This window comes from Dendropsophus ebraccatus, chromosome 15 (genome assembly GCF_027789765.1).
Source record: "Dendropsophus ebraccatus isolate aDenEbr1 chromosome 15, aDenEbr1.pat, whole genome shotgun sequence".
Classification (NCBI taxonomy): Eukaryota; Metazoa; Chordata; class Amphibia; order Anura; family Hylidae; genus Dendropsophus; species Dendropsophus ebraccatus.
In genome coordinates this window covers 24,504,421-24,522,324 of record NC_091468.1, presented here as the reverse complement: position 1 = coordinate 24,522,324, position 17,904 = coordinate 24,504,421, and the positions used below count along the sequence as shown (strand labels likewise).

Below are 17,904 nucleotides of genomic sequence, written 5' to 3'. Positions count from 1 at the left end.
CCACTGCTCGGCAGAGCTGAGGATTGCCTGGTTAACCTATTGCATTTTTTTCATCTAAATTTTTGTATATTGAGTTTAAATATCCTTTCGAGGAACAGAATATACAAAACTTAGAATGAAAAAATGCACAATAGTTCAGCTGTCAGTTATTATAGGTGTATGGCCACCACAAGGTGCTCGGTCGAGCATCAAGCTTGATCAAGTACCCCAATGCTCGATCATGCACTATGCTTGACCGAGTATGCTCGCTTAACACTTAAGGACGTTGATTCAAGTAAGGCCCAAAGTAGATGACATGTTCAATAATGTATAGACTGCCCACAGATTCGTATTATTTACTGAAGGGCACTTTATGTGCCACCATCTAGTGCTTCTACAATTTTTTTGTCTTAGATGCAATGCTTATTGGAGAGAAGAGATCCATAAAGGTATGACCACATGGGATGGATTTGCCACAGATTTTTAGCTTTAAGTTTTCACATCTATTGCAATTAAACCAATACATAAAGAAGGACATTTATGAAATGTCTGCCCAAGGCGTGCGCCAGGGAGAAGGTGCAGATTCGCTACTTCTCCCTGGTTTATGCCTGCCGAATACCCCGATCGCCCGATGGGCAGGATGGGGGAGCTTGGAGGGGCGTGACAAGGCGGGGAGGAGGCGTGGCCTCCTCCCATGCCTCATTTATCATGATCTAAATCTACACCTGCTGGAAGCAGGTGTACATTTAGTACACCAGGCGCAGGTTCGGGCGCCCAGCCAGATTCACTAAGAGGCGTGCGCCTCTTAGTGAATCCTGCCGGGGACAGGGGGCGGGGCCTAATATAAGACTGACGTACTTGTACGCCGGTCTTCATAAATCCCCCCAAAAATGTAAAAATAAATATCAATTCTTTATTTATTCATGTATTTTATTTCCAGATTATTGGGCACATATGAAGTTTTAATTGGGGGATTTCCTGCTTACGCTTTCATGAACCTGACTGGCGGGCTGCCAATGACATTTGACCTACAGCACCCTAAGGCCCCTACCTACTGGAACATGATCAGCTCGGCAAGTGAGGACGCAGTGATGGCCTGTGGCATTTACAAAAAGGTAATTAATCATAGTAAGGAAGATCACCAAGATTGGTCACCAAATACGGCTAATCCCATCTCGTAAAGTTATGTAAAAGTTTTAACTTGTGGTGCTATGCTGTTTACACAACTCCCTTTATCAAAGCTCTTTTCTGCTTCCTTCTGGCAGCTGCAAGGCTGAAAATTCCTTTTAGCAAAATAAGAATACCCATTTCACACAGCCATAGAGTTAAGGTTTAACATTTCGGTGAACTGTAGCTGTGCAGTCCCTAGAGTTCACTGCACGGTTGTCAATCAATTGCAAGAGAAAGGGGCAAGAAGCCGTAGGGGACAGAAATTCTGGACACTTGGGGCAGTCAGACACACCCTGTAAGCACTGAATTATATTCAATAATGCTGTTTCCTCATTTACAACAGAATGTTATCTATACAGTATAGATATCATACATGACACTGGATATGTTTCTTTGCATTAGTAACAATAAGTTAGAGTTATATGATATGCCTCAGTTGTGTATAGAGATGAGCGAATCTTTCGGACTTTTGGTCGGCATCTTTCGGCATTCCTGTGATCCTGGCTGGATAGTTGCGCTCCCGGGAATATGTGGCCAGGATATTCCAGATCCCTGGAATATCCTGGCCGCATATTCGAGGGATGGCAATTATGCGGCCGGGATCACAAGCATCACGATCGAGTGCAGATGCCGTCAGACCAAAAGTCTGACGGTTCGCTCATCACTAGTTGTGTGATCTATTCTGGTAAACCCATAGTTGCCAACATTTGAAATTTTTTTTCCAGGGACACTTTAGCGATGACCGCAAGGGGTGTGGCTTATTGTGTGGTCTCTGTGGGGTGTGGCCTATCATGGGTGTTGTTTGCGGGGTGTGGCTTGTTACCAGTGGGGTTTTTTTTCAGACTTTTCCAGTTATAATTTTACAGTCAGAACAACACAAAAGGACCATTACACTCCCCAATGTCAGGTCCCCAGTATATTACACATCCCAGTGTTAGGTCCCCAGTACATTACACACCCCAATATCAGGTCCCCAGTATATTACACACCCCAGTATCAGGTCCCCATGTACATTACACACCCCAGTATCAGGTCCCCAGTATATTACAGACCCCACAGCATACTGGCTGTGGCCCAAAGATAGCACTCTACTGACTGACTGTATATGCTGGTAGTTTGTGACCATATGATGCAGCTGCACACCGCCACCTCTATCTTTAGGTAGTAATCCTCCCATTATCACTGTGTGCATACCGCCACCTCTATCTGTAAAAAGTAATCCCCCCATCATCATCATCATCACTGTGTGCCACTTCTATCTGTAGAAAGTAATACTCCCATCTTCATCATCATCATCACTGTGTGCACACTGCCACTGATATCTGTAGGAAGTAATCCCCTCATCATCATCATCATCACTGTGTGCACACCGCTACTGATATCTGTAGGAAGTAATCCCCTCATCATCATCATCATCACTTTGTGCACACCGCCACTGATATCTGTAGGAAGTAACCCTCCCATCATCATCACTATCATCATCACTGTGCACACCGCCACTGATGTCTGTAGGAAGTAATCCCCTCATCATCATCATCATCACTGTGTGCACACCGCTACTGATATCTGTAGGAAGTAATCCCCTCATCATCATCACTTTGTGCACACTGCCACTGATATCTGTAAAAGAGGAGTCCGTGGAGCCTCATTGAAGAGTCTCAAAACACAGGACTAGCCAGATATCCCTCCGGGAAGGACCCAGCCAAGTGGCAGCTCCTATTAGGAAACCACCAAATCCACCATATTAAGTGGCCCTATAAGTCAGTGTAATGACAAGGGATAAACCAAGGCTAGGTAACCATCCACAGACAGCTGTTTCGGGGTGTTGCCCCTCATCAGTGTGGAGCAGGATTCTGGCTAGGTGGGAGCAATGCCTAGTAGAGCCATAAGAGAAACAGATTGCTGAACAGCCAAATGACAACACTGCCGGCTGCTAATGAAAGCGCTCAATGCAGTGAAGTCCTAGGTGCATTGCCCCCTGGGAAACATGAGTATGCAAAAGAGGAGTCCGTGGAGCCTCATTGAAGAGTCTCAAAACACAGGACTGTGTTCACTGTGTGCACACCGCTACTGATATCTGTAGGAAGTAATCCCCTCATCATCATCACTTTGTGCACACTGCCACTGATATCTGTAGGAAGTAACCCTCCCATCATCATCATCATCACTGTGTGCACACCGCTACTGATATCTGTAGGAAGTAATCCCCTCATCATCATCTATCACTGTGCACACCGTCACTGATATCTGTAGGAAGTAACCCTCCCATCATCATCACTGTGCACACCGTCACTGATATCTGTAGGAAGTAATACCCCGAGCATCATTATCATCATCACTGTGTGCACACCGCCACCTCTATCTGTAGGAAGTAATCTTCCCATCATCATCACTTTTTGCATCATCTGTAATAATGTATCAGGATGCAGGAGCGATGCTCTGAGGCTCACTCTGCTGCTGTCCCTTTCTATGATTTACACTGCAGCTCAGCTCCATTATAGCACCTACAAAATGTAAGAGGCTGTGATGTCCCCCATGCTCAGCACTAGGGATGAGCAAACTTTTGAAAAGTTCGGTTCGATCCGGCAAACTTTTGTGAAGTTCGGATTCGTACGAACCGAACCTAAAACGAACCTTGCAATAACAGCTGAATAATTGCAGCTACAATAGTGGGAGTGTGATAGGGTATAGTTTCGTGTAGTTGCAGTTGCTATTACAATGAAAAAAGTGGAAAAAATCTATTACCTGTTTCATCTCCCCATCATCATCAGTGTGCACACCGCCACTGATACCTGTAGGAAGGAATCCCCCTATCATCATCATCATCACTTTGTGCACACCCCCACCTCTATCTGTAGGAAGTAATCCCCTCATCATCATCATCATCATCATCATCACTGTGTGCACACTGCCACCTCTATCTGTAGAAAGTAATACTCTCATCATCATCATAACTGTGTGCACACCGTCACTAATATCTGTAGGAAGTAATCTCCCCCCCATGCTCAGCACTAGGGATGAGCGAACTTTGGAAAAGTTTGGTTCGATCCAGCGAACTTTTGTGAAGTTCGGATTCGTACAAACCTAAAACGAACCTAGGTACAGTATAACGGCTGAATAATTGCAGCTACAATAGTGGGAGTCTGATAGGGTATAGTTTCATTTAGTTGAAGTTGCTATTACAATGAAAAAAGTGGAAAAAATCAAAGTGAAAAAATTGTGAAAAAAATTAGCCAAGGTGTAAGTGATTACACTTGATTGCACCCAGCCCAGTATGGTTGAAAAGAGACTATTGGAGGAGGCGGCACCACATGATTGCACCCAGCCCTCACTGATGATGTTGTTCACCACACTTTTAAGAACGCGGATGAGTGGGATGATGTCGTTGATGCCTGCTCACAGAGTCGCGTCCTCAAAAAGGATCAACAATTGGCAAGGTGTATATAGTTACATAGTTACATAGTTACATAGTTAATACGGTTGAAAAAAGACACATGTCCATCAAGTTCAACCAAGGAGGGGATGGATACAGGGAAGGGGGAGGGGTGATAGGTTCTATACATATGCATTTATATTATTTTGCTCTAAGAACTTGTCTAGGCCGGTTTTGAAGCCCTCTACTGTTGTTGCTGTGACCAGATCCTGTGGTAGACTGTTCCACAGATTCACAGTTCTCATGGTAAAGAAGACTTGTCGCCTCCAGACATTGAACCTTTTTTTTCTCCAGGCGGAGGCAGTGCCCTCTTGTCCTTTGAGGGGGTTTTACCTGGAACATCTTTCCCCATATCTCTTGTAGGGGCCATTTATATATTTAAATAAGTTAATCATATCTCCCCTTAAACGTCTCTTCTCCAGACTAAACAAATGTAATTCTTTTAATCTCTCCTCATAACTAAGATGCTCCATTCCCCTTATTAGTTTAGTTGCCCGTCTTTGTACCCTCTCCAGCTCTAGAACATCCTTTTTATGAATCGGGTACCAAAGCTGGACAGCATACTCCAGATGAGGCCGCACCAAAGATTTATAAAGCGGTAATATTATATCCCTGTCCCGAGAGTCCATGCCTGTTATATACATGACAATATCCTACTGGCCTTAGAAGCAGCTGACTGACATTGTGTGCTGTTCTGTAGTCTATTATCTACAAGTACACCCAGATCCTTCTCCATCAGCGACTCTCCCAGAGTAACTCCCCCCAGGACATATGATGCATGTGGGTTATTAGTACCCAGGTGCATAACTTTACATTTATCCACATTGAACCTCATTTGCCAAGTGGACGCCCAAACACTCAGTGTGTCTAAGTCATCCTGTAACATCTGCACATCCTCCATAGACTGTACTGTACTACAAAGCTTGGTGTCATCTGCAAAGTTAGAAACATTGCTGTTAATTCCATTCTCAATATCATTAATAAACAAGTTAAACAGAAGAGGGCCCAGTACTGACCCTTGGGGTACACCACTTATTACCGGGGACCATTCGGAGTAGGAATCATTGACCACCACTCTCTGGGTACGATTATTAAGCCAGTTTTCAATCCAGTTACACATTAAATTTTCCAAACCGATAGACTTTAACTTACCCATCAGATGTCCATGAGGAACTGTGTCAAACGCTTTTGCAAAATCCAGGTACACTATATCCACAGCCGCGCCGCCATCCAGGCTTCTACTTACCTCTTCATAGAAACATATCCGGTTGGTTTGACAGCTTCTGTCCTTAGTAAAACCATGCTGGTTACCACTTATAATACTATTAGCCACTACATATTCCTGGATGTAGTCCCTTATAAGCCCCTCAAATAGTTTCCCCACAATGGACGTTAAGCTTACGTGTCTATAGTTACCTGGGGAAGTTCAAGAGCCCTTTTTGAAGATCGGTATTACATTTGCCTTACGCCAGTCCCTCGGCACAATACCAGTAAGCAAAGAATCACGGAATATTTCATACAAGGGTAGAGAAATTACAGAACTGAGTTCCCTAAGAACTCTGGGGTGCAATCTATCAGGCCCTGGAGCTTTGGTTACATTGAGTTTGTTTACTTTATCTTGGACCATATCTATAGTAAACCAGTTCAGTACATTACATGTGTTAGCTGCACTGGCCCCACCCACCTCAGTACTGACCCCACCCACCACAGCTCCATCCTCTTTTGTATATACAGAACTGAAGAACCCATTAAGTAACTCAGCTTTCTCCTGATCCCCAGTTATTAATTCCCCGTCACCATTATTTAGGGGTCCTACATGCTCTGACCTTGGTTTTTTTGCATTAATATATTTGAAGAATTTTTTGGGGTTTCTTTTGCTTTCTATAGCTACCTGCCTTTCATTGTGAATTTTTGCTGCTTTTATTACATTTTTACAGGTTTTGTTGACTTCTTTGTAATGTTTAAATGCTACAGCTGACCCCTCTGATTTATATTTTTTGAATGCCCCTTTTTTCTCATTTATAGCCCTTCTAACCTCGGTTGTAAGCCATGTGGGATTGGATTTTAACCTTTTATATTTGTTACCCATAGGAATATATGTGGCAGTACAGTTATTTAATGTGGATTTGAAGATTTCCCATTTATTAGCTGTATCAGTATGTGACAGCAGCCGCTCTCAGTCTATGCCCTGAAGTTCTGCCCTTAACCCAAGAAAATTGGCCCTTTTAAAATTAAGAGTTTTTGCCCTCCCAACACGTTTTTCTTTTCTACACTTTAAGCTAAAAGTCACTATATTGTGGTCACTATTACCCAGGTGTTCATGGACAGTGACATCCCCAACCAGCTCAGCGTTGTTAGAAATAACCAGATCCAACAAGGCATCACTTCTAGTTGGCTCCTCCACAAACTGGCCCAGAAAATTATCCTGCAGGAGGTTAAGAAATTCCCTCCCCTTTGTGGTTTTAGCTGAACCGTGACCCCAATCTATATCTGGGTAGTTGAGGTCCCCCATTACCACTACTGTCCCCTCCCGGGCAGCCCGCTCTATTTGTCTATTCAACTGGCCATCTACCTCCTCACTGGCCATCTACCTCACTGACTCAGCCCTCCCTGCTGCACTGCAGAGAAAAAGGTTTCTCCCATTGTTGGCTACAAAACTTCCCACCGTTAGTTGACCTTGGCTCAGCCATTCATTTATCTCCTCCCTGATGGTCCGGAGGAGCTCCTGCCCACTGTGGCTCCATTCATCCAGGCTCACAAAATGGAGGACAGCCTGAGAGCGCCGGGCCTGACATTGTTGGTAAGACGCCGGGGCAAGTTGGACTGCAGTCAAAGCGGTTTATGGTTGCAAGCTGGTGGAGGCAGAACTTTTGCAGAACTGGCCCCCTAAAGCACCGGGGAGGTGACAGTGGCAAGAATGGGCTAACTTTCTCGTGGTCTTCTGGGGGAATGTTGACCGAATGGGCAGCAATAGACATGTACTGCCCTTGCCCATAATTAAAGGACTAGACATCAGCACTGGGGTGCACGGTCTTGGACACTAAAGGCCACATGTATCATCCGGCGAACGGATGATTTTCGGCGGAAAGTGCCGATTTGCGTATTTATTTATACGCAAATGGCCGATCTGCGAATAAAATATTCGCAAATCGGAACTTTCCGCCGAGTACGCCAGGGGGGCGGAAAGGGGGCGTGTAGTGGGCGGAACAGAGGGCGCGGACTCAGAGTCCGCGCGATTTACCATCCGTTCCGCCCAAATGTACGCCGAAAACCTACTCCAGTCCTCAGCTGGCGTAGGTTTTCGGCGGTGGGCACGGCGCGCACAGGATTTATGTAGAGGATCGGCTGATCGTTCTCTCTATTTCACCGAACGATAATCGGCCGAATCGGGCCAAATGGGGCCGATCCGGCCGATTATCGTTACTGTGGAATAGGGCCCTAAGATCAATAGAGGTGGACCACTAGTCCCAGGGTTCAAGTCTATGTAAGCACTTGGGGCAATAGAGTCACAGTGAGCCCCCTGTATGGTGTCTAATATACATTCAGCACATAGACGTGGGCCACTGTAATCCAAAGAGCCCTGGCATGTGGCCAAGTTTTCCTGGTGCTATTGCCGCCTTGTAATGCTGACTTCTCGAATGAAAATAGGGGTTAAAAATTAATATTTTATGTAGGTGCTGCTATACCAACGTGTTCTGTCTATTTCTACCAGGAAATGTTTGCAAGTGAACGATTTACGAAGAGGACAGGCCTCGGGGCCGGTCATGCCTATTCCATAACAAACCACACAGAGGTAAATAATGAAGACATGGTAATATTGTAAAACATATCAAACCAAAGAGAGAGGACATGCACAACTCTCAATAAATAGGAAAGAGGGTGCACAGTGCTAGTACATAAGAGAGCCAGACATAAATCAACAAGAAATGGCAAAACTGGCACACCAAGTAGTAGTAAATAAAAGTTTCAAAGTTCATTAAAGGGGTACTCCGGCCCAGGGGTATTTTTTAGCTCTGGCTGGGGATAAGGTGGTTATGGATGGTCACTTACCTCCCAGGTTCCAGCGCCGGGTCCCGGATCGCGCCGCCCGGTACACCCGTCCCGCGGACTCCACTACGGCAACCGAATGGCTGAGCTGCTTTCAGACGTCATGTCTCATGCGGCAGCTAACACCAGAAAGCGGCCTCGGGACGGGTGTACCGGGCGGTGTGATCTGGGACCCGGCTTTGGAACCTGGGAGGTAAGTGACCTCCGCCATCCATAACCACCTTCTCCCTGGCCAGAGCTAAAAAATACCCCCAGGTCGGAGTACCCTTTTAATTCAGGTACACATTTCCAATACAAGTACAAAAAAGATCCCAGCTAAAAACACTTAAAAAAAATCGCAAACTCTAGGGAAGGCATATGGTATAATGCGATCCAGGACAAGCTACCCCATAGGTATATAGCTCTCCCAGCTATGTAAAAAATCTATAGATGCAAGGCTGAGCCAATAGATAAGAAATATATATGGAGTACACAGAATGAGTAATGTAATCAAAATAAACAATATAAAGATGCATATGTAAATGAAAGAGAATTACCAAAGCTGTGTATCGCCAGATAGTACTGACAGGGATGAACTTGGGGGCCGACCAAAGAGCCCTACTACTTGGTGTGCCAGTTTTGCCATTATAGTACATGCTTTTTTTGTTGATTTATTGTAAAACATATGACAGGGCATTTAGAGCTGGGATTGACCCTCACTTCCGATAACTCCAACTACACAAAACACAGAGTATGACATTAACGAACAAAACACTTAGGCCACAGCTTTATTTAAATCACAGAACCAATTACAGTACTCAGGATCAATACCCTGTTAATCAGCTATTCAGCGATCACACTACATAGTAAATAGGACCCAGAGGCAGTTGGCTCCATTCCCTGTGTAGTGGTGAAAAGGCCAATTCAAGTGAATGGCAGCTGAGCTGCAGTAACCAGGCCTGACCACTATACAGTCAATGGAGACAACTGCTTTAGAATCATTCACTGTGTGGTGCGAGAGCTTAAAGGGATCTCTAATTTAAGAAAGAGTCAACTCTGTTTAATCCCCTCCCATAATCTGAGCTTGTAATAAGTTTCTATTACATAAATTTGTCTGTTTGTCTGCAGCCCATCCTGACTAACACTCGGGGGCTGGGTTCACACTATGTATATTTCAGGCTGTATTTGGTCCTCATGTCAGGTCCTCATAGCAACCAAAACCAGGAGTGGATTGAAAACCCAGAAAGGATCTGTTCACACAATGTTGAAATTGAGTGGATGGCCGCCATATAACAGTAAATAACGGCCATTATTTCAATATAACAGCCGTTGTTTTAAAATAACAGCAAATATTTGCCATTAAATGACGGCCATCCACTCAATTACAACATTATGTGAACATAGCCTTTCTGTGTTTTTAATCCACTCCTGGTTTTGGTTGCTATACAGCCTCAAACATACAGCCTCAAATATACGTAGTGTGAACCCAGCCTAAGGGTGCGTTCACACGTACAGGATCTGCAGCAGATTTGATGGCCCAGAATTGAATAGCTTTGAATCTGCAGCTTAAAATCTGCGCCATCAAATCTGCTGCAGATCCTGTACATGTGAACGTACCCTGCTGAAGCTGCTGAAAATACTCACTGCTGAAAGCTTCTGAAAATACTCCCTTTGTGGTCCAGTCTGTCTCCACTCCTCTGTCCTCCCCCTGCCTTCTGAGACAGAGGTCACATGATCTGTCTCTTCTGTTGCAAGCTCTAGGCAACCTCTAACATCTTATCTGTAACCCCGACCACCACTGACATTACACAGTGATGTCCTGTCCAAGGGTGCGGAAATAACTGCCTTCCCTGAGTAGTATAGGGGAAAGGAGACACTGTTGTTTCATCTCTCTTTCTCTCTAATCTATCTTTCTCTCTAATCTATCTGTATAGATGGATAGATAGATCGATCATTGGAGTTCCCCTTTAACATTTTTATATTTGGATAAAATTCAATAAACATTATATATGCACAGTACTTGTGTAAAGGAAAGCAGAGGATTTGGAGCTCTGTAGTCAGAAAAGAAAGCTTTTTTTAACCTACAATGAGCTGTACAAAGTGTGATATTATCACAAAGTGAGGATGAGGAATATTACAGCCATGTTTCTGCCTTTTCATAGGTTCCTTATAAGGGTGGTAAGAGCGGAACTGTGAGACTCCTTCAAGTGAGAAATCCATGGGGGGTTAAAAAAGGAGAATGGAGCAATGCCTGGAGTGACAGGTAACTTACCATAGGGGAACGCACCAATACAATTCAGTGGGATAGACTAGGCCTTGGGGGGCTGTGTGAATTTATGGACATGGTACAAACTGCAGGAGGACATCTTAGTAGGACTCAACTTGAGAAAGATTCCTCACTTTATGGTATTTCTCTTAGATCCTCATTGTGGAATGAACTGGAAGAGGAGGACAGGGAAAGACTGCAGAAAATTGGTGATGATGGACAATTCTGGTAGGTTTTTATGTTTTTCCTGTATATTGTATTGGATTGTGCTCTGTTCTGACCGTTTATCTAATTTATTCTTCCTCTTCAATTCTGTTGTCTTCATTATTTGGAGAGGCTAAGCTGATCTGCAACACCACACACGACCTGTGGACAGGTGTGGCACTGTTTTTGGAAGAAGTTTTTCTTATCCTGCAAATTCCCTTTAATTTGTACACACAGAAATAAGATCCGTAATAATTTGTGGTTTCCTTTTCTGAATTTTCAGTCTTGTCATATTAGTTGTCTTGGTTATGTAACGTCTCATATCAATAGCCATTGTCTCCCATTCCATTGTTGGCTTAAAGCCCCCATACACTTTATACTGAAGTTGGCTGAACTGATGGCAGTGTATGGGGGCCTCCCAAGTCTCCATCGACATCATTTGATGGAATTTTACTACGCAACTCCTATCTTCTTAGAGAGATAAGCCGACATCAGAGCTGTATGGCTGCAGCATACCCCTCCCCTCCCTATAAGTAACACTTGAACATGGATTTCCTGGTTGGGCTGTGTTAGGGCGGGTTCACACTATGGAATTCTCACGGACAATGTCCGCGGAATTCCGTCAGCTGTCCGCCCGCACGGGCACGCGCTTTTCCGCCGGCTCCATAGACACCATTCTATGGGCTGGCGTATGACATGACACTTCTTTCAGCGTATAGCGGAATACGCCGGCCCATAGAATGGTGTCACGGAAAGGCGCCCAGATGTGCGGGCGGACAGCTGATGGAATTCCGTGGAAATTGTCCGCGAGAATTCCGTAGTGTGAACCCGCCCTTATAGTCGATAGTTTTTATGACTTGAGGATCTGCTAGAAGGAGGACTGCCCACCCAAGATCAGGTGATCATTCTTCACCGTACTATATCTAAAATGTGGCAACCATTTTGAGGAGGGAACCTAAAATACCAAAATGTTTAGATATTGGAATCTGAACTCTAGTTGGAATCTAGTTTTAGTGAAAAGGAAAGAGCTGAACTGAGTACAGTACACAAAAACTTATAGATGACATCATCTTCAGGGCAACAGTGTTGGCATTAGGAAAACCAAGGTACTGTAGATGCCAGGTTTGCCTTTCCAAGGACCCCTGGTGAATTTTGTAGCCATGTTCCACACTGGTGAACCCAAAAATATGATGGACAGGGGACTCAATGTGACTCTTTTACTTCCACCATCCACATGATAAAAGCCATCTGGGTCACAGGTCCATGTGGCTGCCATAGGAAACGAGGTTCCAGAGAGCACTCTATGGCACTTGCCTGCATGGAGCCGAAAGCCAGCTGGGGTCTGGATCAGAGATTTGGAGATAAGACTTTTATACTATGATGTACCTCCTTTCAGACATCAATACAAGTGGTCGACATCCTGCAAAATACTTGAAATCCCGATTTCACTATTAGAAACATTGAACAATTTACACAATATAATGCTGGGCCCCAATTATAAGGTGGTCTTATTAACAGTAATGTGTAATATTCAAATATGAAAACTTCAGCACGTTTGGGACCAGAGAGTTGTTGGACTATTAGAAGTTAAATTATATTTTGTATTTTTTTCAGGATTTGCTGGGAGGATTTCATGAGAGAATTTTCCATTATCACTATCTGCAGTCAGGTTCCTGATTTTTTAGATTGGCGAGATCAAGACAAGAAATGGCAGAGAATTATGGTCCCTGGTGAATGGACCACATACAACATTTCTTGGGATTTTTCAGCTGAAGGTAATTCTGTCAAGAGTCAGGATCCTCTATGCTATCCTGTGGTTAGATTTAAATAGGCTGTATGTATCATAAGAGACAGCCCTGTTCAGTATACGTCTGCAGTGGTGATCATGTGATTGAGGAAGGTGCCTCCAGCAGCAACCCAGAAGCTGCAGTCACCCATGTACTATTACATGACATCTATATGCACTTGGGTTATCTTCAGCAGCCTTCAAAAAGTGCTTCTGGGGAAAAATAATAGACCCTTGTAACTTACCTGCCACAACCCCAAAAAATTATGTTTTTGGTTTTTTTTGTACACATAGCATATATAAAGACATAAACCAAATATTATTTTCACTTTAGATATTATTGTGAAGAATCCCCAGTATGATATAACAGTGACTGAATTAGAAGAGGAGGGTGAAGCAAACGTGGTTATATCCCTTATGCAAAGCAGCAGGAACCGGCAGAAATTTGGTCACTGGCTGCCGATTGGCTTTGTGCTGTATGAGGTAGGTGGAACCCACTGGACAATTGAGAGGATGGGTGTGTGGATAAGAACGATGATAAGTTATGAATGGGACAGGGATGACAGGAGATTCATAATGCTGATTCTATAGTCTAATAATTGTGGCAGCAGTCAGCCACAGAATACAATGCCGTCAAAATCCGAGGCTGATTTCAGCATGGCTGAACTGATTCTTTAATGCCCACATTTACGGGAGGTTCACTGTCTCATATATACATATGAAAGCCACAGACGCACATCCCATACAGGGCCGGACTGGGACTTAAAAGCAGCCCTGGCACATTAACCCCTCCAGCCCACATAGTATACTGTATAACAGTATTTTCTCTTGACCAAGTGGTTCTCTTTCCTCACTTTTGCAGCACATCCCTTCCGCTCAATATAATGCATACAGTGTGTCAACAGGGCACATACTGTACCCCATGTATATCATACTGCCACACACTGTGCCCCCAGGATGTAATACCACCACACACTGTGCCCCCAGGATGTAATACCACCACGCACTGTGCCCCCAGGATGTAATACCACCACAGGCTGTGCCCCCAGGATGTAATACCACCAAACACTGTGCCCCCAGGATGTAATACCACCACACACTGTGCCCCCAGGATGTAATACCACCACACACTGTGCCCCCAGGATGTAATACCACCATGCACTGTGCCCCCAGGATGTAATACCACCACGCACTGTGCCCCCAGGATATAATACCACCACGGGCTGTGCCCCCAGGATGTAATACCACCACACACTGTGCCCCCAGGATGTAATACCACCACGCACTGTGCCCCCAGGATGTAATACCACCACAGGCTGTGCCCCCAGGATGTAATACCACCACACCAGGACATAATACCCCCACACAGTGTATCACCAGGACATAATAGTGCTACACACTATGCCCCCAGGCCTGCACTTGTGAGGATAGGCACCTACAGCGTGAATAAGGCCAATATGGCCGTGATTAATACTTCACTTACATTGTCTTGCAGCTAACACATAGTATACACTCCGTCCGGGATCGCTGATATGTCAGTTTTTCGGCCACAGAGGACCTGTCGGTACCATTGTGTGCAACAGGGAATTCGAATTCAGCTGAAGTGAAGATCATCCAGCCGTTACTGCAGTACCGGCCAGGATGATCTTCTCTGACATCGGCCGTTCTGTGATCTGGCCGGGTTACGCCATGCGAACATGGCCTGAAGGTGCTCAACCTTAAAGGGGGAGGCCAAATAAATTCTGCAATCCCCTCTCTTCAGCTTCATTACAGTCTTATGATAATAACGTCTCTCCATTTATCATACAGTCACGTGTAAAGAACATCTCTCTCTCTCTTCAATATACAGTCCCAGGTATACAACTCCCTCTGTTCAGCATACAGTCCGATGTAATTACTATCACTCACTTCATCATTCGGACCCAGATATATGCTCTCTTCCTTCAGCATACAGTCCCAAGTAAATGCCTCCCACCCCTCTGTTCAGCACACAGTCCCATGTAAATACCTCCCACCCCTCTGTTCAGCACACAGTCCCATGTAAATACCTCCCTCCCCTCTCTTCAGCATACAGTGCCATGTAAATACCTCCCTCCCCTCTCTTCAGCATACAGTGCCATGTAAATACCTCCCTCCCCTCTCTTCAGCACACAGTCCCATGTAAATACCTCCCTCCCCTCTCTTCAGCATACAGTCCCATGTAAATACCTCCTTCCCCTCTCTTCAGCATACAGTCCCATGTAAGTACCTCCCTCCCCTCTCTTCAGCATACAGTCCCATGTAAATACCTCCCTCCCCTCTCCTCAGCATACAGTCCCATGTAAATACCTCCCTCCCCTCTCTTCAGCATACAGTCCCATGTAAATACCTCCCTCCCCTCTCCTCAGCATACAGTCCCATGTAAATACCTCCCTCCCCTCTCTTCAGCATACAGTCCCATGTAATTACCTCCATCCCCTCCCCTCTCTTCAGCATACAGCCACCCTCCCCCTCACCTTCCAGCACCCTGCTCCTGCTGGTACACTTCATGAGGGATAGAGGAGAGCTCATGTGGTCAGGAGGAGGCTGCAGCCAGGTCAGCACAGGAGCACTACAGTAACTATCAGAGCTTGTTCTGGGTGCGATGTGCTGCAGTGCTGCCTGCAGACTGGTCCCAGGAGCTCCTGCTCACACTCTGGTGCTGTTAGTATTACTGTGTGAGCTCCACTGGACACTGGTAATGTAACACTATGTTGGGCAACCACAGCAGTGCTGCATAGTCTTCTGCCCTCTGCTCACTGTCAGATTGTCTCTCCGGTATAGATGGGCGGCACTGTACACGGCTCAGAGAGGAAAGAGGTCAAATGACTTAAAGTGACTGTACCACCAGGCCCAGGCTGAAGCACTGGAGGCGGCCGACCCACCCTTAGTGGGAGGAAACCCTAGCCCCTCTATGACGTGACTCCATTAGAATCAATGGAACCCTATCATAGAGGGGCTAGGGTTTCCTCCCGCTAAGGGTGGGTCGGCCCGCCTCCAGTGCTTCAGCCTGGGCCTGGTGGTGCAGTCACTTTAACCCTTTGTTGCTGGGCCAAGTGTAGTGCTCCCCACCTGTTGTAATGAGCACACTGCATCCAGTCATTGAACCCCTTCCTTGCTGGGCTGGACACTGTGCACTCAGCACAGCAGGTAGGGACTCTGGCTTCAAAGGGGTTAAAGGCCAACTCCCATATATAACTTTGTAATGTGGTTAAATACCTGGCCCCCTTCTCCCACTTTCGGACCCCCGACCCCACTCCCGGAAGTTAAAGAAAGTATATATTACCTATTACTGTCGTCACCGTCTTCTTCTCCCAGGCGCCATCTTGTGACGACGACGTCGTCAGAGCAGGGGGGCGGTCCGGGTCTTCTTCCTCCTCGGCGTCTTCATAGAAAGTGAATGGGAGAGAAAAGGCTGCTGGTGCACATGATTGGCTGAGCTTGCTGGAAGCCATGTGATGTGCTCCAGCCAATGAAAAGGCTGACGGTGCGCAAGCGCACTGGCAGCCTTTTTTGTCCCATGGACCCGGAAGTGAGAGACATCGCTGGACGGTGGCAAGACGTGATGGAGACGCGGACGGCAGGCGAATCAAGTGGTGATCGTTACCGAAGGGATGGTGAGTATGGTGTCTGTTTTTTTTTGGGGGGGGGGGGTCCCGTTGGAGTTGTCCTTTAAGTAGAGATGCACTGCATCCCAACTTAACCCCTTTCTTGTAAATTGCTTAGCTTGAGTAAAATCTCCCCCTCCCCCATGGGCTTGAAACGCTCCTCTTGTCTGGGTGGGCATCCTTTTTCATCCTCTTCTGGTGGGCGGAATAAGGAGCTGTTCCCCTTCCTCATTGGAGGCTGTCTGCTCCTCTAGTGGGGAAAGAGACTGTCAGTGCGGAGTGCAGCCTCCAGTGACCATAGCCGACTTTGACATGTCACAGTGCAGGGGCCTCAGTCCGGTGGCGGGGAAAGCTGATTAGTAGTGCTGCCTGCCTGTTTCCTATGATGGTGGCAAGTCACTAATAATCACAAAGTGTGTGGCAGTGGGCGGCCCCCTCAGTCCGGTGAGGGCTTTTAGACCCTGACTTTAAAGCAGCCCTGGCATACAAATCCTGCCAGCTCTTAAATAGTCAATCAATAGTCCAGGCGATTTTAAGAAACTTTGTAATTGGGTTTATTAGCCGAAAAATGCATTTTTATCATGAAAAAGCAGTTTGAAGCTCTCCCCCCTGTCTTCATTGTTCTCCTATGGAGAGAGCTAAATAAAACACCACAACAGGACAACAAAGAGTTAATCTACAAATACCTCACTTTTTATCTCCTCTGACAGTCACCAGTGACCTCTCTGAGCTCTGATTACAGCTGTCACCCAGCTCTGTGCCTGTAATCCTCTGTTATCAGCTTTCTGCTGTCGGCTCCCTCCTCCCCCTTCCCCTCTCCCTAGAACAGACTGGGTCCGTCTGATGCAACAAGTCACAATTTCCTGATTTTTTGCAGTGGATGGAAAAAAGGAGGGAGGGGGGACCTGGGAAAAGCCTTTTTAAATGCAGATAATGGCATATTTGGCTAATAAACCCAATTACAAAGTATCTTAAAATCGCCTGGACTATTAATTTCTGGGGGGGGGGGGGGAAACAACAGTGACTCTTTAAATTAGATCACCAACCACTCCACACAGTAGCAAACAGCAAAAATGTGCTATAATAAGGCTGAGGTACTAAGGTAGGTTGAGCCCCAATATAAGTTTGGTCCTCCTATCAGCTTGTAATAAGATAGGTGCTCCATATAAGTCGAGTAGGTAGGTACTACTATCAGGGCCGCTTCTGGCATGAGGCGGAATGAGCATTTCACCTCAGATTCTCTGCTCCATTAAGGGGCGGCACAATGTCGCTGTCATTTTAGCTAGGGTTGATTTAGCTAAAATAACAGCAGCCGGCTTTTAACCCCTAAAGCTCCAGGAAGCCCCGCGTGTTCCAGGAGCCCAGGGCACTACACCCACCACCTGCACCCCCCATCCCCTCACACATACACACT

General features: G+C 45.8%; 1 protein-coding gene across 4 annotated transcripts in view; it reads left to right on the top strand.

The window, feature by feature from the left end:
* Positions 1-17,904, top strand: part of LOC138774368 (calpain-8-like) — a 47,791-nt gene that overhangs the window by 19,500 nt on the left and 10,387 nt on the right. For all 4 annotated transcript variants that reach the window (XM_069955154.1, XM_069955156.1, XM_069955155.1 and 1 more), the window contains 6 exons: positions 920-1,094; positions 8,295-8,375; positions 10,771-10,871; positions 11,028-11,102; positions 12,693-12,853; positions 13,199-13,347. In XM_069955154.1, coding sequence (XP_069811255.1) covers positions 920-1,094; positions 8,295-8,375; positions 10,771-10,871; positions 11,028-11,102; positions 12,693-12,853; positions 13,199-13,347 — 742 coding nt within the window. The remainder of the gene's footprint in view (positions 1-919; positions 1,095-8,294; positions 8,376-10,770; positions 10,872-11,027; positions 11,103-12,692; positions 12,854-13,198; positions 13,348-17,904) is intronic.